Here is a 22,714-nt window from a genome sequence, read left to right on the forward strand (position 1 = left end):
GTGGCACTGCCAATGTTCTTCGCGATAACGGCGACGCTGCAGAGGGGGACACTAAAAATTAATCAACAGCCCGAAGCGTGGGGGCGATGCTGTGGTCGCAGCCTGGGGCAGCGCTGCCGGCACTGACGCTGCCCGTTTGCACTTTTATTTTGCAGGGCTTCCTGAGGAGCGCTGGGCTTGCGTCCCCCGGCCATGCCGTCCCCTGCTAACGCAGGGCCAGCCCCCGGCCCCCCGGATGGTGGCTGGGGCTGGGTGGTGGTTTTTGGTGCTTTCATTTCTATCGGCTTTGCCTACGCCTTCCCCAAAGGCATAGCCATCTTCTTCAAAGAGATCCAGGGTTTCTTTGACACGTCCTATAGCGAGATCGCGTGGGTCTCCTCCATCATGCTGGCCACCACGTATGGCGCAGGTGAGTAAGCCTGCCCCAGCTGCTGGGGTGGGTTTGCTGCACAGCAGAAATAAGTCAGAAATCTCCTTTCCTGGGCAGCGTACAGGGAAGGCGACGGTGTCCTTCTGAGCTGCTTTATCAGCAGGTTTATCTTCTGATCCTCTTTCCAAATTCGTTCAGGGAAACATGTCCAGATGCAGAGCGCAGATGAACTAAGGGGTGTTTTTTGGAAGTAAACTGGTGCCAGCTGGGATTTTCAAACCAGCCTGGTGCTTACCAAAAGTTTCATTTTCCGTGCCTTTTGGGCATGTGGGGGACTCCCAATGCCTTCAGATATGTGATCTGTGACCAGCTCGCTGCTGACACCCCCGAAATTTCCAGCTGGGTTTGCAGCACCTTTGTTGTCTTTCAAAATAGGATCCACTTCAATGCAATGGGCATGGAACCACGTGCAAGCCTCTATAAAGGCACACAGCATCCTCAGCAGCAGAGGCTGAGCTGTGCAGCGTGCACAAGCACTGCGCCTTGTCCCCAGCCCTGGGCTGCTTCTGGGGCTTCTGCTTCTTGGGCATCATCTCAGCAGCCTCCTGGCTGCTCTCCTGCCTTCAGAACTGCCAGCAGAGCATGGTTGTGGGCTGCCTGCTGTCCAGAAGTCAGATAACCTCTTAAAATTTCCATGGGCATCAGTGAAACAGCCTGGAGAGCAGGCTGGTGTCAAACAGCTGGGTCTGGGGCGCAGCCAAGGGTGAGCATGGAGTAGAGCAGTAGCTGAAGCAGCTGCTGGTTTGTTGTGGCAGGTTGTAATTACAGCGATGAAATCACCAGGGTCAATCATTCTTATCACTTGTAAAGCAGTGCATATAACTTTGTTCTTTTTTAAAATCATTTTGATAGCACACTAATGACTCAATGAAAAGCACAGTCTGCCTTTGATTAAATCTGCAAGTGCAGGTAGACAGGAACCGTGCTCTGTAATTGCAGGAAACTTCATCAATATTTGTCCTGGCTCTTAAATAAATTCTGAAAATATCCTTTGTTTCTAAAAAGAGATTTTTGATTTCCTTAGTAATGCACTGTAGTTTTCTCTAGAGAGAGTCGGTAATGAAAGTAATGATGCTTTGTACTGTAAAGGTTTGCAAAGTGGAAGAGATTCTTGAATCAGACCCTGTTGTGATCCACTCAGTGCGAAGACATGGTCCCAATGACAGTAGCTGGGCTGAGTTCCCATCCAAGAACCCACAACTGCAGCAGCAGTTCAGAAAGGCAAATCCCCTGCCAGAGTCAGTGCTGCTCTCCCAGGACACCTCAACAGGATGCTGAGCCCAAGCTGAGGCTCTGGCATACATTGCCATTGGAGCTTGTTATTAAATGCAGAGAAAACCGTTTTTGCTTCAGCCCTGACAATATAAATAAGCAGCCAGCAGTGAAAAGCAAGCAGTCAGGCTCCGTATGGGCTGAGCAGGAGCTGATGGCAAGTGGATTACTGGGGAATGGGGGACAGAGAGGAACACTGCTGTGGGAGGCAGACAAAAAGAGTGCCACTCATTTAGGTATTACTTAAGCCCTGCTTTACAGAGCTGGGGTACATTTCAGCCCGATTAGCTGGTTTCAGTTTGGGTTTGCTGTGATGTGGAACGCTTCGGAGGCAGTCAGGGAGGGGAAAAAGGAGCAGCAGCCAGCCCATGCCTGTGGTGTGTTCAGCGGCCTACAGGGGAGGGCCTGGGAAGCTGCATGGTTTAGAAGTCAAAGAGAGATGACTAATTTCTGGTACAAAAAGGATGTGAATGTGTGGAGGCTGCTGTAAATTTTGTGGCTGGTACTGAAATTGCACAAAGTCTGGGGTAGGTGTTACCTGGGGCTCAAGGCACCATGGTGACGACCTCGGGATTTCAACCTGCTTGCAGTGGCCGCCTCTTGGTGTGGTCACCATCACCCAGAGTGATGCCATGGGAAGCCCTGCTCTGCTGCAGGGCGGGGGGAGCTCCTGATGGAGCATCCCCCAAATAATATCCTCTCTGCAGACCACCATGTGCCAGAGCAGTCTGCCAGCTCTGCTGGCACCGCCAGCTCGCTCGGCTCCTCTGCCCTATGCCACCGGCGCCTTGGCAGCGTGCCTTTGGAGGGTCTGATGCCCTGGCTGATAACAGCTTTGTTTGCAAACATCCTCAGGAAGCAGTCCCTCACTTCCTTGGCATGCTTTTTGGTGTGGGGACTTGTTTTTAGGCTGTGCTGCTTACTGTAAACAGAGTTTATGCTGGCATTTAATAAATAGTGCAAACGGAGCTCGGTTTTGGAAAAAGCTCGTGTGAACTCACCCAGATCCACAGAGGAGCAGCTCGGCTGATTGGGACAGCACGGACACAGATTCACAGTGACCACCTGGGGCTGCGGCTTGTAGCACCAGAGCAACACGAATTTTTCAGACTAAGACTGAAAATTGGGAGCCGAGACCATTTCTGCCCTCCACTTGTGGTTCTGTTCCCCTAGGAAGCTGTTTTACCCCAGCTGCAGCTCTGGCAATATATATTGCAGAAGTTTTAATGTGTCTTATCCCCCAGTTTCTTAATCCGAATGAGGTTGCAGAAAGCAATCCTGGCCCTCTAACACAGGCAGTAAAACAGATTAGTGTGCAGTAAAGCGGACAGCCTGGACTTTATGGCAGGGCACTTGTGCCTCTCCCCAGCGCTCACGCTCAGCCGCGGCATATTTCTGGCTGCAGAGAGCAAACCTCTGGGTGAGGTGCACAAGGGAACATTGCTGTTCTTTGCCCATGTCCCCCAGGGTGAAACTCGGTCAGTCTGATAAAGGATTTCCGTTTTGCAATGTCTCCAATCTTTTCTTGCACGGGGTGAAGGCTCGCCCCATGCGGAGGGATGGTGGAGCGGAGCCAGCGCCTGGTGCAGAGGGGAGGCTCACCGGGCCAGGCAGAGCTGCCCCCTTCTATCTTTGGGGTGACACATTTCAGCCCAGGCCACCGGTGGGTCCCTGGAGATATCCACTGCTCTGGAAAACAGCGGGCAGAGGAGCCCCCAGGAAAGGAAAGATAAAACTAATTTGGTGGTGGTTTGGTCACCCTATCCAGCACTGGGGGAAGCAGACAAACATGTTAAAAATAAGGAACTCGATGCTACTAATGTAACAGCAGCGATGTTCTTGTAGCTCTTACGGGCTCCTTGAATGTGCTGAGGAGGTAAGGATAGGGGGCAGGAGAAATGCCTTTTGTTATAGCCAGCTGGTAGAGCACGGAGGCTGCTTTCTGGCACATGGGCCAGAACAGAGAGAATAATTTAATATCTGGGACAATATTTGCATTTTCAATTATTTATTTACTTATTTTTTAATGATAACTCTGCGGCCAAAATGATCTTTTTGCCATTGTAATGGAAGAACAGAAGTCAGCTGAGTGAAATGTGGAGACCAGATCCTGACACAGTCATTTCAGCTGGTTAGCTTGAGTAGCTGGGGCTAGCATGGGAGACATCTGACATTTTATTCTCATTTTGAAGAATCTAATTTATTTATTTATTTTTGCTATTGCTGTGCAACTGAGCCTTCTGTCTGTATTTGTACAGAGTTTGTAGATGTAAATCTGAGCTACTTGTTTTGTCCCTTAATATACAAAAACAAAACCAAAAACGTGCATGAGGACTGTACCTTGGTTTTGTTCTGCATGGAGTGCTGTGGAGTCTTTGTCTCGGTCGTGCCATATGCTGCTGTGATGCCCTCCTGGTCTCCATGTTGCTGTTCTTATGTATCCAAATTTCTACTGAAATCAGGGAATTGCCTTCTGCCTATTTTACAAAGAGACAGAGAGCCACCTTTAGCAAATACAACAAAAACAAGAGCATTTCTTAAGTAAAAACCTTATCCCAAAGCCAGCTGGTGTTTATTACTTTTGTTATTTATTATTTATTGTTTTGAAACTGGATGAAATGTCTGAAGTTTTAATTCTGGAGATGCCCAATAACTGGGTCTTTTCTCCAAAGAAACTTTCTCCCAGAGCTTGTAACTGCTTAATAGAGCATCAGCTAAAGCAGCAAGGAAAAGATTGGGAAGTTGAAAGTCGACCGCTGACCTTGAACATTTAATCCAAAATTTTATAGCCGTATTTTATTACGTTGCTGGCATGATAAATTGCAGTGACAGGTTTAGAAAGGACCTTACAACATGCAGTGGCGTAAAGCTATATTAATAATGAGTTTGATTCTGCAGTTCTTAACTTAATCAAAACTGTGTATGCTCTCTTCTGGTCTGGACCGAACCCCACTGAAACCTGCTCTGCCTCCAGAAGACCTCACCCAGCGCTCTCCACCCATCCCAAGTGCTTACAAATAGCCCTGAAGCTAACCACAGCACCAACAGGGGAAACTGAGGCAAGGAAAGGAGGAGTTTTTCCAAGGACAAGCAGCAAATGATGACAGAGCTGGGGCCAGCTGTGGGATGTGCAAGCTCTCTGTGAGCCGGTTTTGGTGCAGACAGGGTCCTGATGGGCAGGAGGTGCCCTGACTGGTGGAGCCAGGTGGTTTTCTGCGTGTCCTGCCCAAAGCTCGGTGCCATTGACAGCACTGACAGCAAAGTATCATGCATCGGCACTCCCTAGTTATGTGCTTACAACATTGATTCCACAAAAAAATTCAAATAGGGCTTTCACTAGGATTTGCCTAGACACGCACACGTCTGCCTGGGTTTCTGCGTAGGCTGGAAGAAGGACTCCACAATGGCTACCTGGCATCCTGCTGCAGCATTACCTGCAGTGGACAGGCTTGGGGACCAAGCCCAGGTGCTTCTGGCAGAAGCACAGCTCAGCAGCGTGGTGCTGGATGCCTCCTTTGCTTATTGTGGCCACCTCTTGGAGTCCCACCAAGTCAGTGCCTCCCCATGTCATTGAAACAAGGTGTCTTCCCACACCGAGGCACTCCCTGGTGTAGCAGCACCATTATCGGCATGGGTTTTGTTAGGGAAACCGGGTGAAGAATGATTTGATTTCTGTAATGGATGGCACTGCGGGTTCATATACTTCTCCTGGCTCTCAGAGAGCACTCAAGCCCTGCAAGGTCACCACATATGTGCTTATATTTTTTATTTTTTTAAATAGCCCTGTTCTAGTTAAGAACGATAATAGCTATAGGTTCGGGTGAAATATTTCTGTGTTCGTGGACTTGGTCACAAAGCTTTATCATTTTGCCCTTCATTGGAGCTAGCAAGGTCACCAGGCAGGAGTAATAGAGCTGTGATGGACTTAATAAAAACAGAGATTAATAAGAACGAGGAAGAAGAAAGCAAAGGATTTTGGATGGGGAGTTGTTAATGCTTCACATGCAGGTATAAAGCCCAGGAGCAAGTTGCAATCCCCTCCAAAAAGTAAAATATACACACGCAAAGGATTCTTGCCCCAGGAAGGACAGTGTGTGTGTGTGTGCTGCTGCAGGAAGGGGTGCGAGGACGTTCATGCCAAGCTGTCCTGCAGCACTGCAGTTATTCTGTCCCTGGGTGGCTCTCCAGCATAAATCTCTCTTGGTCAAATCGTGTGGGGTTTCTAGGAGGTGGACAAAGCCCTTGGAGGACATGTCCAGATAGGGGCTGTTTGCCTGTACAGCAGGATGTAGAGGATGCTACCCAAGGGCTGCTGATCTCTAGGAATAGGTGTTTCGGCTGTGGAGGGAACAGATCTGTAGCTGGGCTTCAAGATGGAAGGGGTGAAAGACTGTGGTCCTGCCAAAGCAAAAGCTAAAAAAGTTATGGAAAAAAAAAAATATTAAAAAGCGTGAAGTTGGGACCTGCTGCAGGTGAGCAGCTGTGGGCTGCTGAGATCCCAGCCAGCAGCCTGGGGAAGGCGCTGAGCGCAAGCAGCCATGTGCTGGGCACCTGCCACGCTGTCCCCTCGCAGGAGAGTTATTTAATTGCCTAAATAAGAAGTGACACGAGGGACCTTGGCTCCTGCCCTGGTTTTGGAGCTTTTGGCCTGTGGCACCTCCGTACGCTCCAGTTGTGCAGTCTGGAAATTGAAATGCCGAGGCACTGATCAGATAAGATTGCTGGATAAGGACGAGGATGCTTTGTCTCTCTGAGGCCTGGGTCTTGCCTGCTTTGTTTTCCTATTATTTTTTTCTTAACATCAGGATGCTTCTGTAGCAAATGCACGTACGTGTGATGGGAGGTCATGCTCCCTGACTTTCCAAGGCCATGTCTGGCAGGGGAGGCTGCTGCAGCTTGGTTTGTGCCCCTGGTTGTTATCTCCACAGGTTTTTCTGCTGGCTGTAATGCCCGGGCCTGGGAGACCCAGCACCGTGGAGCAGGGACGGGCCAGCCTGATGACCGAGGGGCACGTGTCCAGGCAGGCGTCCCCATGCCTGGCTCTTGCATCTCACAGGGGTTATGCTACAACAGCCCTGCTCTGCAGCATGTGCCCCAGCTCTACAAGCAATGCCATCACCCCCTTTAATGTACAGAGCCTTTTCCTCACCCACAAGGGGGCAAGAGGCGGCTTCTAGTGACTTGTTAGCTATGGGAGCTGCTATGGCGTATGTTGGACTTCAACTGCACTCAAAACTGCCAACTTTCGATGCAAAGAAATAGTAACACAAAGCAGCAGGACATTTTAGGGGCAGATAGGTGTTTGGAAGCTGCCCTTTGGGGACTGGCTGAGGGCTATGTGACACCAGGACTGTCACCTGGGGTGCTTGCTTGCTGCTGCTTGCCCTCCAGCCCCAGTGCGTGTGGTTGTCCTGCCTGCAGCTGCACTGCCTTGGGAAGCGAGGGGGTGCTCCTCCACCACTGCCAGTCCAAAACAAACCATCTGAACCCAAAAACTGAGACTAATAATGGCCTGTGTTATTACCAGGTGCCAGCAAGTCTTCTCCAGAAGTCTGGAGCAGACCCTGGTAACAGACACAAGCCCTCCAGGTGTCCTGGACCTCAGACTTCTCTAGCAAGGCACAAGACCTGAAAACCTGCAAGTTTTTACCTTTCCCATCCCTTCCCCCCTGCTTTGCGACAGTGCCCTGTGCTTTTTTCGGGCCGTGCATCATTAACGGGTGCTGATTGCTAATGCTGACCCCCAGGCCTGGATGCTGGTGTGTGCTGGCAGCGGCAGCACGTTAATAACGCTGGGCACTTCTTTCATTGCCTGCGTAACGAGGAGGCTGCTCCACCACGAGGGGTGGTGCCCTGCTGGGTGAATTATGAGGCCAACGGCACTGTTGTTATTCCTCCGAGGGAACGAGATTATTACTGAGGAAATCACAGGCCTGCTCCTCTTGTTGCTTTACTACCAGCCTAATAACAGACTTTGCTTTATTAGGATAAATGATTTTCCCCTTTTCCTCCCAGCTCCTCCTCACGTCCCCAGCAACTCCACGTAGTCAGCTCCAGTTCTGTCTGGCCAAGCTCTGGAGCTTTATCTGTGTTTTCACAGCAGTTTGGAGACTAAGAACTATCAGGGCAGTTTTTCTGGTGTCTGCACATCGACAGCTCTTGTCCCCACAGGAACCTGGGAGAAGCTGAGCTGTGCCTGCAGCTCAGCACTGTGGACGCTGGCAATCCCAAACCTACCACCACTGGGGCTCAACACCATGGGCTGCTTTAAAGCTTTGCTGTTTTGTCATCTGCACGGCCATCGACTGCTCTTAGCAGCAGAAGCACGGTGTTTGCAGTGGCTCTGTGCCACTTTACATGGTCAGAAGGTCAGCCTTGTGAAATCTGCAATAAGCCCACATTGCACAGAGGCCTCTGGGGTGCGGGGCTGTCTGAGCCCTGCCCAGAAATATTTCACCAGAAATTCAGCCAGGCCAGGTTCTGCCCAACAGGGGGAAATTCATTTCTGTTAGTATTAGGTTAAGTTAAAAAAAAAATCACAAGCCAGACAAATAAGGGATATAGATGTGGTCAGAGGTATGGGAGAGAAGAACGCTTTAAATAGAGCCCTTGTTAAAAATACATTGGTGTTTTGCACCAACACTGGAAGTTTTGCAGCTCATAAAAAATTCATAAGGCTTCCTGAGAAAAACAGAAAAGCAATTCAGGTGTCTATCTTTTGAGCACTGTCATACTTGCAGGAGTTTAAGCCAGTCTGGATTGATATTTCTTGTTAAATGCCATGTCTGTGTTTCCATCCTGCCCGGATCATAGTTCAGTGGCTCAAAAAGAATAAATGACAAGATAGTCTGGCTTCGGGGGGGAGTGGACGGGAGAGCCCAGGGTGTTTTGCATTTTCTTTATGGTCTTACAATCTCCTCTTCAGGGTCCTTTTCACTTCTGCAGACACGAAACTCAAGGTGAAAAGTAATTGGACAAGCTAACAAATGAGCCGGGGCTTGCTTGCTTTCCCACCGGCAAGTTGCTGTGTTCTGCTTGCCACCAGGATCAGCTGCTTTGACATGGCCTTCCGTGTAGCAGCTAACAACTAATGGAAAGCTGCCACAGGTGTGAGAAAAGAGAGGCTTTATACAGGACAGGCACTAAACCAGTATGATTTATGTGGGCTGAGGATAGTGCTTTCAATTACAGCAGTCTTCCAGGAGTGCCGTGAGCCCAGCAGCATCTTTAGGGAATATTTGGTGCGAACTGTTGCTCTGCAGGCTGCACAGTTTTATGACAGGCAGCACACCCGTTTTCTGCTCCACAAGTGTCTGGGGTGCAAAATAAGGTGTTTCTGACCTGGCTTTCCTTCTTCTTCCCCAGCGGATGATGGTAGCTCCCCTGAATAGCATGTGTGTCCCCCAGCAGTGCAAGGAGCAGAGCTGCAGGCTCAGCTCTGAGCAAAGCCAGCAGCAGGAGCAGGCTCAGCTTCCTCCTGTGCCTATCCCTGTCTGGTGCCATCCCCTTGCCATGGCTGATAAGTGATCTCTGAGGCTGGAAGGTCATCAGCGAGCCACTTGCTGGGATGCAGAAGGGGCTGCCTTGTTTCCTAAGGCTGGCTGGGTGGGAAATGCTGTCCCTTCCCACAGCTGGCAACCCCGCATCAGCATCCTTGTCCCTGTAATGCAGCAAGGTGCAAGGGAACGATTGAATTTTAGTTCTAGTTTCCCTATTAGAAGTGGCTGTGGGATTTCTGCCGTGTGGGGACGTTGTGGGGATGATGCTGGCTCGGTGACACTGCTGGTCCCCAAGAGGCCACGCACCAGGGACACGCTGCACAGCTGATTTGGCTTTTGCTCCTCACTGTGACTTTTGAGGAACTCTGAAAGCGTTCACAAAAACCTCTGCAAGGTCAGGCCAGGTGAATGGCAGCTTCCTGTACACTTGGCCAGCTACATCTCCTGCCCTGTCCTTGCCTGGCTCTGTTAATTAAGAGACAAAATTCACCCTGCCTCCTGCTCCTGCTGCCGTCAGCTTGCAGGCAGGCGGGGTGGTTTCATCTGGATTTGAGGCCAGGGAGCCTGTGGTTCCTGCGTGTTGGACCAGGCAGGTGCGAGCAAGTCAAGGTGCCTTGGGATCTAAGCTGCACGCGCTGTTGCTGTAATTGTTTTCAGTGTGGTAATGCACTGCATCTTTATTCTTCTCATGCATGCTGCATAACCAGTAAATGACAGGTCCTGCTTTTTCAATTCCTCTGTGTTTCCAGGGGCTGTCACACTTTTAATTTTTGCAATAGCTGCAAGCAAAGCAGTAATCATGTTTCCTATTTCCCACGACTGTGGTGCTGGCTTTGTTGTTCTTAATTCCTCTCCTTGACTCGAGCTATTTCATGTTCTCTACAGCTTCCCAGAACACTGCTGTTTAATCTGGTGTTGGATGGCTGATGGGCTCCCCGCGGGACAAGTGCTGTGGGTGGCATGTGGCACGGCAGGGCAGGAGAGGTGCCTGGGATCTGTCGGGGGTGACACTGATCATTGAAGACATCAGGGCAGGGGGGAGGCGTACGTTTTTGTGATTAGTGCCCAAATTGGCAGGGTTTGCGTGCCGCAGTGTGCACAGCTATGTGACATGTCGCGTGCTCCACTTTCTGCTGAGAGATGGGACAGCTTCTGAAAGGCTGCTCTTAAAGCCCATGGAAAACCGCCTCTACGTTTCTGTCGGTCCAAATGACTTAAGTGGAAGTAATCTGGGGGATGTGATTTGCTTCGGTGCCTTTCAGAGGTCTGATCAGCACTGTTACAAAAGCTTTGCCCTGGGAGCTGCAGTATGGGAAGGTTTGGGTTCCCATCTGGTGCTTTCCCTGCAGGTTGAGTGCTCGTCATGGCCTTCACTGTGGGTGCTCCACTGTATGGAAAGGTCGGTGCAGATGCTCTGCTCCCAGCCTCCTCCTCTAACTGGCTGCACTCGGTATCTTCAAGGTCTCCAACCCTCAGCCCTGTGGGGGTGAGGGTGGTCAGGGAGCACAAACACTGTCACAGACGTGTGCTGTGATCCCAAATGCTGTGCTGCTTTAGCAAAGCAAGGTCGTGGTGCCTTGAAGTTAGAAGGTTTTGGGGTGTGAAGGAGAAAGGTTTATGTTGCTTCTGAAGTGATTCTCCATTCCCTGTGAGCATGGCCCAGTCCAAGCTGCTGGCACTTCTGAGACCACAGCTCCCCACCCAGACAGACAAACAGACGGGACTGATTAACCCCCTGTAAAACTGATAACACACCCGACAGCGGGTGAAGGCTGCTTGTGGAAGGTCACGCAGACCTGCTGCAAAGCGTTGCTGAGAGATCCCATTGACTGTTTGCTGCTTTCCTGCTTTTCCATTGCTTTCCTGCTGTGGCTGGGAAAGACAAGACCAGGGAGCAATTGCAGACTCATGGCTTAATAAGTGATCTCCGGAAAGCCAAGATGTCGTTGAGGACGTTGCGTGTCCATTGAGGCTGCTGCAGGGGAACAGCCTCGTGCTCTCATTTGCAAAGACATTGGTTGAGATACGGGTGTTTGCTTTCACCTCCAGCCCCTCCTCTGGCCCCATAGCCAGGAAGCAGAGCACAGTGTGTCCCAACTCCAGCACCTTCCTGCTCATCATCTGCTGTCATGCTCCAAACCCATCATTACGGATGGGTGTAGCCAATATGACAGCTCGTGGAGTGAGAGGGACGTGAATCTGTATGTCTTTTCTCAAGGTGGATGCTGCATGAGTAGGATATGTGGGAGCATTCTGCTTTGGTTGTCACAGCTGGCACTTCTCTCTCCAGGAGCTGCCCCCAGTCCGAGCAGGAGACAGGCTTTATCAGGAGTCTTACAGGCTTTGAGTGCTCTGCTCCATGGCACAGCATCCCATAGTTTTAGGGCTATCCTGAAAGCCCCCTTCCAGCAGGAGAAGGTAATTGAAACCACTTTTTCATAGCTGAGTAATTAGATTGATTCTGGAGCAATGCGGGCATGTGGAAAATTGAAAAACGAGTTGTGTGCCCTCAGGCTGCAGACAAATGTGGTGGTGCCTTTCCTGAGGAACGCCGGCTGCCTCTCTTGGATAACAGGGCACGCTGAGACCATCTCCAGCATGCTCCAAGTCCAGGTCCTGTCCAGGGGAAGCTCAGGGAGAAGGAAGTTGCTCTCCTGCTGTGCTGATCTGACATCTAAATCGCCCCAGAACTCATTGAATTCTGTAGCACTCCATGCAGTGGAAGGATGCATGCATGTGAATCCAGTTACAGGATTAGGAGAAAAGCTCTTGGCATAGTTGCATACTCACAGAAACTTTAATCGAATGGTGTGTTCGGTGGGACCAGCTCACATATCCCAGTTTCAGGGATGTTGTTAAGACTGTGCTTGTGGGCTTTTCATTTCTGAGTGTTTTGACCTTAGACACCTAGTGGAAAGTATTTTTTGTGTTACAGAGGTAGTGTTGGGCTTTGTTCCCCAGATTAAAACAGTCATATCTGCTGTATTGTGTTCTTGCACAACCTAACAGCTGAAATATTGTTTGGATGCTGCCAGCCACACTGATGGAATGTTGTTTTTTGGGTCCTGCTCTGGCATTATTTCAGGCTGAGTTTCTTTAATCAATGGTAAATATCCTACCGACTGGCTCTGTGGTGAGACAGATCCCACAGCCAAACTACTCAGAGGATCTGTTAAGCCTCAAGTAACAGTGTCCAGTAACCTGTGTGTGGAGAGCGTGGGCTATTCATAATGGCAGGAATGAGGGCAAACGGGCACACTAGGCTCCGAAACTCCACTGCTGAATAGGGAATAGCAGCAGAAATAGTCTGGTATGGAAAGACACTAAATGCTGCCTGTATCCCCATCTCATTTTTGGTTCAGGGGTTTTGGGTTAATACAGAACCTTTTCTTATCTCTCATAGCTTGACTTCCAGACCAGTCTTTCCTGCTCAGTTTGCTTCCTCTGCTAACATCTAACTTCTCAACCTGATCTAACTGTAAAATTGTCTCTGCTCTGAGCAGGAGGTGGGATCTGGAACTACCAAAGTGCTTCCAGCATCCGTTACTCCGTGATTCTGATTTTTACTGGTCCTCCAGCTAACTGGGACCAATATACACAAAAACTACTTTCTTTCCTCTCCTGACCAAAGCTGCTGTCTTGTTTCACTTCCTTAGATTTAAATGCTTCCTTTCTGTATCCATAGCCATTGTTAAGCTATTTCCCCATTTCCCTCTTTCATAATTTTGTGCTTTCCTGAACCACCTCTTTGCATAAATGCAAGGCCAAACTGGTTCTTTTGAACCAGTTCATCCATCATCCCAAACTGTTTCTACCCACATAGGCTGCTATTAAGAATTAATTAACAGTTGTTCTGCTCAAGTTTCAGTCTTGGTCAGCAGTATCGGAATTGCATTAAGTAGAGGCATTAAAAATGCAACAGTATTCACGATATCAGCCTCAGAATATGAACCAGTGCTTTGTATGTATATGGTTTAGCATCCTAATAAACCATGAAGCTCCTGCATTGGGATCACAGGTTCACCTGATCTGCTATTGCTGTTCGCCTTCTCTGATGAAACATTAAAGTCCTGGGGGCAGGGACTGTCACCAGTTACACAGCCACCGTGTGGTACAGGACGTGCTGCCATCCCCACACAGCACAGATCATCTTTCTGTCTTTTTTTTCCATTTTCTTCCTGAAGTCTCTCTAGAAGCTGTCAGCAGTACCTCAAGGGTACTAATATTGCTGTGTTTTCCCTACCTTCTGTCACTCATGCCCTTCTGTGAGATGATACCCACCTCAAGGACCCTTTCTAACGCTTTTCCCAGGTCCCATCAGCAGTATTTTAGTAAACCGCTATGGCAGCCGACCTGTGGTGATATTTGGAGGCCTGCTGTGTGGCATTGGGATGGTCTCAGCTGCCTTCTGCACCAGCATCCTGCAGCTCTACATCTGTGTGGGCTTCATTACAGGTAAGAAGAAAGCATCTCCTTTGGACTCGCACCTGAAATTTACTTCTGATGGCTTGGGCATCCTCAGCCAAAGGCAGTGGGAACCTGGTGGGATAAAAAGCTGTCAGGACAGGGGCTCTAACTGGTTAACTGCTCCAGCTGAGCTTTAGCAAAGAGCCTGTTCCCTGCTAGGCTCCGTGTCCCTGGCTGAACATCGCGTGCAGGGGCTCAGCAGGGGACGTGCTCCTTGCAGATGAGCGCTGTCAGCCAGAGGCGATGGTGAGGATGGCCAGCCCTGCCCTCGGCTCCTGCTGAAGCAAACGAAGGCTGACTGCGCTCTGCTGTGGGCAGGGCAAGCCCTCTGAGGTGCCAGTGTGACTGTGAAGAAGACACCTGTGTTCCTATGTAACGTGTTACCTTCCCTCTGTGAGATGTATGAAATGAAATTTCAGGGGGTTGCTTTGGTTTACTTGCCATTTGCCTGCTTGTGAGGTAAGGAGGTCCTTTAATTGAAAATAATAACCACTTAGAGTCAGTTGAAAATATGCAATATTCTCCCTATAGAGAAAAAAATATATATATTTCCTTATTGAAATTATCATTTGAATTTTCTGTAGTGAAAAATGAAACTCCATATTGGAAACTCTATCAGGAGAAGGCATGGGCTCAGTCCAGCATCTCTAAAGTCTGCAGGTGCTGGGTTATTGCTTTTAGAGGTAGATAGATTGGAGTTCTCCATCTGTGTGAGTATAAATGCTTAATTGCAAGCATTTTTCTTTGATTATTTTGGCTAAGGTACAGACAATGTTTCTTCCACTGCAGCTCGGACATCTGCCTGAAAGCATGACACAATGAGTTCAAAATTGGCTTCTGAGGTTGCAAGGTGTATGTTTTAATGAATGTTCCCTGTCTCAGTGCAGCTACATTAGGTATTGCTACTTTCTGAGCAAGAAAAGTGTGAACCTAACATTTAAAATCAATAATACCAGCCACTATCAAGGTAAATTGGGACAGAAAGTTTGTCTCCTTGCTCTCCTACACCAATATTGCTTTATCAAATCTGCACAGTAGTGAATAAATCCCCAAGTAGGATTCCCTCTCTTAAACCTTGCTCTTTCAAAGGAGAGCCACTGTAGCTAGATAAAACTGTGTTGCATCTGAATGCATAAATTTTGCAGATTCCTTGAAAGAGATTCCAGACACGAAGCGATGAGAAATAAAAATAACCAATGGTAACCAATTCAAAATTTATCGATGCATGGGCTTGCATCATTCTCTGCTAAATAAACGTCTAGCAGGTTGGCTCATGCTGGATTAGTACAAAGAAACCATAAATCCTTTGCTATAAACATACTTTTTTTTTTTTTTCTTTTTTTTTTTTCTTTTTTTTGTGAGCAGAAGGGCTCAGGCAAGGAACAATGCTGAGGGAAGGCACTGGCTTCTGTTTTCTAAAGTACTGTTGTCTAAAAAAGTTCCTGGAGGGAATTTTGCACCCAAACCCGATAGGATTTGTGAAGATCCTGCTCTTTTTGGTCTCTGACTCTCTTTGCAAACCTGGCCCATCTGCCCACTCCAGAGAGTCACTAATACGCATTGTGTATGGTGCACACATAACCCTCATGGCAGCAACAGTACAGGGACAAAGTTGTCCTCGTGTCCCCTCATCTTTAATGCTGCAACGTTTTCTCAGAGCAAGGCACATTTCTTGCTGGAAAAGCCTTCCCCTCCTGCATGCTGCACGAGAGTGGCTGTATGGATGAGGTCTGAGCTAATAACCCATCATTTCCAGGCATGGTGTGTGTGCTGGGGAAGGAACATTAATTTGACAGAGAGAGGGAGATGCTTGTAATCCTGCTAACATGCTTGATGCCTTTAATTATGCTTGAAGTGCTGCTGCTGGTCAGGCCTCACATGGAAGCATTCAAGGGCAATTATGAAGCTGCCTGCTTGTCATGTGGCAGAGACAGGAGTGCTGAGAGAGGAGAAAGCCTTCTGCAGGGGCTTTTTGCTGCTAAAAAGCAGCCTGTAAACATCACAAGTTTTCCAGCCTCCTTCCTAGACTGATGTCAAAGACCGTGTTCATGTAACGCCTTGGGATGGAGGTGAAAACAAGAGAGTTGGTACGAGGAGGTCCCCGCCATGGTCCTGTGCCTGGGGCATATTAATAGAAACCTCTTCAGAGGAGCAGAGCAAGAAGTATCTGTTTACAGCAGAGGGATTAGACACGGCAATCTCGCTTGCTTTCTTGATTATGTCTCTTCCCATTTGTATGCAGAGCAGGGGCTGAGCTCTGCTGTCAGAGGCAGCTCTGAAGCAGCTCTGTCCTTGATGTCACCGAGCTGTGGGCTGCATGTGCTATAAAACCCAGGTTCTCTTCCTTGCTCGTCATTTGTTTCCCTGTAGCTCCTAGAAAAAAGAAATGGGGTGTGCAAGCTGTTGCCCTGGATGGATGCCAGCCTGGATACCTTAAAGGGTAGATATTCAGGCACAGAATATCTTCTTCATGTCTGAGATAGCAGCAGCAGATTTCAAAGCTAGTTGCAAGCCAATAATGACTGGTCAGAGTTTAGTTCAATCTCCACCAATTAGGCCACAATTAAATAACATGGGATCTAGGGTGAAGGACATTGACTAATGAGACTGGAGTCTTTGCCTCAGCTCTTAGAGTTGAGCATTGAAATACCTGGTAGGGTATTCCCTTGCTAACAAAGGGAAAACAAGATCAGTAGCTACTCTTCTCACTTCTTCTCACTCCTGTAGCATGACTTATTTCCTTCTAATATGAGGGAGATGAATTTAATCTAGGGAAGGATGCCCTGTTTAGCACAAGCTTGCTTCTGTTCATGCAACACCACCAATAGACCTCTCTGTTGTATCCTTGGTAAGAAAATGTAGTTATTTGTGTAACAATTTCAGTCACAGAAAAGCTACTAATAGGTTCAGAAAACAGGAATAAAATTGATATAAATATTTCCAACTAAAGCCATCCAAAAGCTTGAAGTAAATTGAAATTCCAGTCAGTCAATTTGAAACTCTCCAAATTTAATTAATGGGAAGAGCATGAGGTAATATTAAATTAAATTTGTCTGACTGGCAAATTAATGTTCACATAATAAAGATTTGAGTTGATTATTGGTTAAGTAGGTAGCTGGCATCCAGTCTGATTTTCCTTCTCACGACACGGGGTAGATCCAAAAAAGGATTCTGTGAAAATAATGGTTCAATTCCTGCACACAGCTACCAGCCTGGGAAATGAGGAGCTAAAGCAGACTCCTTATTTAAACTAATTCACTGTGCTGCATCTTCTTGGGTGAAAATAGTTCCCATTTCTAAGTGCTGTCAGGGTTATTCTCTAACAACACTGTGCTTTGCCTACATAGTTCTCAGGCTGGCCCTCCTTACAGGCATGAACAAGCTGTACTTCCCAAAGGCAGGCCCTACCAAATGTATGGACTCTTCAGAACCAATAACTCGTGCTGAAAATATTTCCTATTACAACTAGTTTTAGTGCTGCCATTTTGATTTCTTTTTACTGTTTTAAACTTCCAAGTAATTAAAAAAGAAGAAAAGGAAGCTGAGACTCGGCAAAAATCATAATTGTGCAAAACCATTCAAACTTAAGCTATCCAACATCAGTCGAATTCTGCTGCATCAGTTCGATTCTACTCTATCAGCAACTAATGATAGTGTTCCTTAATTAATTTTGAGAACCCTGACCTTTCTAAATTCTCTTCTGTAAAGCAATATGCCTAATTATGTACTGCACAGTTAAACAAACTAATTATATAGACTAATGAACAAGAAAAAATCTGCGTGACCCTATTTTCAGGATCCGTGTTCTCTGGTATAATCACTTCAAGGATTACATTTCTGCTTTGTTCTAATGTGGCTCATTCTTTCCTAGATGATGGGGTGAAAAATATGTGGCATGATTTTTAAATGTCATTTTGGTGGAGTTCTGCAAATTTAACTTTTTAAGGAAATACTACAAATCAGAGAAATATTTGAAAAGATTATTATATGCTAGTGCTCTTAAACAGAACCATAGAAAGCTGATGGCATCACAGCATTTGGTATCTCTTCTTTCAGATTTTACCTGTGCAAAAGAAGCTGATTAGCTGAATTAGCAGCGCGGATTTATAATACCATTTATATATCTAAATGTAATAAAAGTACATTTTAATTAAAAGAAACACTCTAGGGTCCTGTTTAATTAGCATCCTAGTAGCTGTTTTGCTGCATACTTACAGACCTCTTAGTCTTTTGCATCAGACCTGAATTGCTTAAAAACCAGACTGGGAAGGTTGATGTCGCCTTTTGGCGCAGGTCTGTCTGCCTGGCAGTAGTGCTGGGTGCCCACCACCCATGGGAGGGTGTGCCAGCTGCAGTTGGGCATGGGAAGGATTTGAGGCAGAACAACCTTCCTCAAACTAGGAGCTGTCATTTTTTAAAATCCATCCTCTCCTCTGAGACAAGGCTGCTCTGTCTGACCAAAACCAGCCAGCATTCATTGACAGTATAGTTTCAATTTGTTCCAAAGCAAACTCTTTGCAATAAAGTTTGCCCCTCAAGAGGTTTACAGCACAAAATGGAGGTTTACGGAGCAGATAGTTCTGTGACCAAAGGTATCTTTCTGGGGCCTGGTTCCCCACATTCTTCAGACGGAAATTTAGTGGTACTTTGAGCCCAGAGTATCATATTGAAGAGCCACCAGTGAACCAATGCACCATTAATTTGCCTAAAACAATGAGCGGGAGATAAAATTGGTGTCAAATCTTTCTTTGTGTATCTCAACTATTTTTCTCTGTTCCAGGATTTGGCCTTGCTCTCAACCTCCAGCCATCAGTGATAATCATAGGGAAATACTTTTTAAAGAGAAGACCCATCGCAAACGGCCTCGCTATGGCAGGGAGCCCTGTGATGCTTTGCACCCTGGCTCCTCTCAACCAGTTCCTTTTTGACAATTTTGGCTGGAGGGGCAGCTTTTTAATTCTCGGGGCAATTTTATTAAACTGCTGTGTGGCTGGAGCTCTCTTCAGGCCCATTGGGGCACCCAAAATCCAGTCAAATGAGGAAGTGAAGGAGGTTCTGAAAGAAGAGGTCACTAAGGATGCCATGGAAATGAACAGTTCCACGAATATCCCTGTGGAGACAAAACCAGAAGAAGAAGAAGCAAAGGACTGTTGTGAAAAAATCAATAAGTACCTTGATTTTTCCCTCTTTAAGCACAGGGGTTTCTTGATTTACCTGATTGGAAATGTGCTCATGTTTCTAGGCTTTTTTGCCCCCATTGTTTTTCTGGCACCCTATGCAAAGCACATCGGCATTGATGAATATTCAGCTGCTTTCCTCCTTTCAGTCCTTGCTATCGTGGATATGGTTGCCAGGCCGGCCACTGGCATCATTGCAAACAGCAAGTGGGTCAGGCCACGGATCCAATACTTCTTCAGCTTCTCCATTGCTTTCAACGGTGCCTGCCACCTTCTGTGCCCCCTGGCTTCTGGCTACAAGGGGCTCGTCATTTACTCTGTCTTTTTTGGCTTGGCTTTTGGCATGGTTTGTGCCATGCTTTTTGAAACTCTCATGGACCTTGTGGGAGCTACCCGGTTCACCAGCGCCGTTGGCTTGGTCACCATTGCAGAGTGTTGCACAATATTGCTGGGACCACCTATAGGGGGTGAGTGTCTTTCCTTCCTCTGCTTCCTACGTGCTCAATTCTTTTTCTACAAAGGGCACACCACATCTGGAAAATGCCATATTTGTCTTTATAAAATCTGACTTGGCTGTGAATTAAATAACTTCATAGGTGACATCCTCACAGTCACAGGTACTGTCCTGTCCATGTAAAGTTCCCTCTCCTGCAGTGTGTGTTTCACCTGTATGCAAGCTAGAATAACCAGCTTGGAAACTGGTAACCCTTAGGAGTGCAGCACAACTAAAACATTTAATTAGGTTCTGTGTTCTGTATGCATTTGGATATATAAAGTTAAGTTCTGCCAATTCTTTTGAGTATGACAATATCATAATAAATTTGAAGAAGGTACAGAAAGAAGGTAGTTTAATCCCATTTCCTGGATTTGAGAGTGAGAGCTAGCTGGTACTCTGTATGACACATCTTGCAGAGCCATTCAGTTCTTCATATTACCGTGTAGCTCATGCAGTGTGACAGAAGCAGCTGTATCCTCTTGCTTCTAAGAGATTCATTATTTAATTAATGACAAACAAAAGAGGATACAATTTAAAAATGACCGCTTTCTGAGTTATATAATTTTCTGTGTGGAAGATTAACTTAATGACCAGAGACTGCTAATGAGGCCAAAAGAGTGCTATGTAATAATCAGTAATATTAATTTTGTAGGGTTTTCCCCACTATTTTAATAAGCAGAAAATTTATTGGTTCTTTGGCATTTTAATAACCTACTGCAGGGTTCTGCTTTAATGAACTAAGTAAATTGTTCCCAGTGTGTTTTATGACTTTATCTTATTCTCAAAGGAAAAGAGGCGAGACTATCCTACTGTTGAATTTTCCAATACTCTACTCATTAAAACTCTCATTGAAACCTATTCAGGAGACCTCTAGGTCATCCTGATTAGCAGAAAGGGAAAAAAACATTGCAATTAGCATTTGGCTGATGTTTCACCAGTAACATGAAAAACAGTACATCGAAAATGATGTACAAAGACATGTAGGAATGATTCAGGAAGAAACAGTGACCAAAACCAGTTAAAAGTTATTTTTTTTTTCTGTGATCAAGAAATCTATTTGGTGGCTATAAAATCCCTTGTTAGTGTAATAGTGGAATAATTAATCATCAGCTTTTTAGCGTTAAGGGTCAGTCAGGAAGTAATTAAAGGTCCCTCATTTTAAGGAGGAAAACGTATTCCAAAAAGTCAGAGAGGTAATGGATGATGGGCCAGTTTCAAGGAGGACTGTCTGTACAATGAAGGCCAGGTTAGGAGTGGGTCTTACTTTAATTAGGATCTGGGATGTTAAGAATGGTCCGTGGTGCTCCAGTAAATGGGAATTAATGCTCAGGATCATAATCCCAACAAGATTTGCATTACATTTTGACATAATGGAGAACAGTGACATTTCAATTAAGCCGTCTCTCTTCAATTACTCTGTTACTCCGTAGCAGAGGCATTAACCTTTGAGAGGAACCTGTCACATTTGTCTTGGCATTGAAATTATCTGACACTGACAGCATCATCTTTGCTTTCCTGGGAACTAATGTTTTCCAGTTCCACACAGCACCCTTTCATATTCAGACCACAGGTATAAATCCAGAAAGGGCAGCCACGACCAAAAGCTGGGTCCCTTCTGATGCTGGTGAATGACCCGTGGTGGAATAAATTGGTGGGTCTCTGTCAGGAGTCTGAGACAAGACCCAGTGGCCATGTGCCATCTCACAAAACTCTTCCCGAAAGCTGCCCCTTTTGTTGGCAGCCTTGGGACTAGCGAGTTGAATGGATGTCCTTTTGTACTTGGATCACTGAAGACAACTGAAAGACAGTCTGTGGACTCTGTGATCAGAGGACTTAGTCTGCATGTAAAAAATAGATGTGCCTGAAAAGCCTGCACTTTACAGTGTAGATTCTCTGTCCCTTTCCATTTTACTGTACAAATTTTAGGTAGTGTTACCTACATCGATGTTAACTACCCACAGGCTGTAAAGTGGAGCATGTGTGAAGTATTTGCAGGATCAGAGCACTTGTGGAAGAGATCAGAAGTACAGAGAATGTTTTATTTTATCCTACAGCCACGAGGGTGTTCCTTTATAGTTAGGAACTCAAAACACAGTATCCTTGCCTTCATCGTCTCTCTTTCTTTTTTTCTTTCTTTTTTTTTTTTTTTTTTTTTTTTTTTATGTATCTTTTACAGGAACACTTATCGATACCTTTGGGGACTATAAATATATGTTCATTAAATGTGGAGCTGTGATGGTCCTGGCAGGAACATTCCTGTTCATCATGAATTACTATAATTACCGCATGCTTGCCAAGGAGAAGAGAAAAGCAAAAGAAGAGGACCCTAAATCTGTAAGGACAGAAAATGAAGGCAGAAATAACTTGAACAAAGATACTGTACAGGATGGACCTGAGTTGGAACCTCTGAGAGAGGAACAAGAAAGACTAAAGAAGGAAGTGAATGGCACAAATGAAGTTTAAATCTGTTCTTGTGGGCTGAACAGCAAATTACTTCTGTGTTGCTTAAGTTGGCACTAGCTGTGAAATCACACTAGGTTTTTAATTTTTGCCCTTTACTCTGTCATGTGAATCCTCTTCTTTGTCTTAAGAGAAGACTAGAAATGAAGCTGGGATACACAGTGCAGTATCCATTCACATACCAAAGGATCTGAACCATTTTTCTTCAGATGTTTCCCATTTCCCAGAGGGGTTGTATAGAAATGTAATCATCAGTCCTACTCCAAGTACTACACTTCTATGCAGTAGAAAGACCAACAGCCATCAGGGTCAGCGCAGAGCCCTTCCACCAGCGTGAACGGGCTTTACACTGAGCATTGTGGTGGCTGGGTCTTTTCACCACGCAATCCAAATGCTTAGACTGTCTTTGACTGCAGTATCAAAATTATCCCAGGGATTTGGTGCTGCCTTCCATGGCCAGCTGTGCTGTGATTGGCACCTCTGTCTCATGAAAAAGCAGAAAAAAGTAGAATAGACCTTATGCTCATGCTAGAGCCACCTGAGCAGAACGAGGGCAGTACCTGCCTGTGCTGGCAGCAAGACAGCCTGTCCTTGTGGCTGGAGTGTGCTAAGAAGGAGCTGACTTGGGGTGGCTCCTCATGGCTTGACTATGGACTTTCTCAGGGACCTCTGCACTTAGCAAAATGCCTTGAGAGAGGTGGCATTATGCAGGAGGGCAACATAAGGCCAACATGCTGCAGGAGTCTTTCTTCCAGGTTGTTTCAATGTACAGGGCAGAAACTTAAACTGCTTAAACTTTGAGCAGCATTCATACTGTGCAAATTCTTTATTTTTTATTTTTATTTTTATTTTTTTTTCTCTAGGAGGTTACACAGTCCTTATTAACCAATATCTGAGTGCCTTACATTTTTTA

General features: G+C 46.5%; 1 protein-coding gene across 1 annotated transcript; it reads left to right on the forward strand.

The window, feature by feature from the left end:
• Nucleotides 1–192: 192 nt before the first annotated feature.
• LOC311213186 (monocarboxylate transporter 2-like) lies at nt 193–21,804 on the forward strand (the record flags this gene model as incomplete). Its single annotated transcript, XM_084293046.1, has 4 exons — nt 193–409; nt 13,513–13,656; nt 18,449–19,312; nt 21,518–21,804. The coding sequence occupies 4 exons, from the start codon at nt 193–195 to the stop codon at nt 21,802–21,804; spliced, it is 1,512 nt and encodes a 503-aa protein (XP_084149172.1).
• Nucleotides 21,805–22,714: the final 910 nt, after the last annotated feature.

Source organism: Netta rufina (assembly GCF_964035555.1).
Source record: "Netta rufina genome assembly, chromosome: 10".
Classification (NCBI taxonomy): Eukaryota; Metazoa; Chordata; class Aves; order Anseriformes; family Anatidae; genus Netta; species Netta rufina.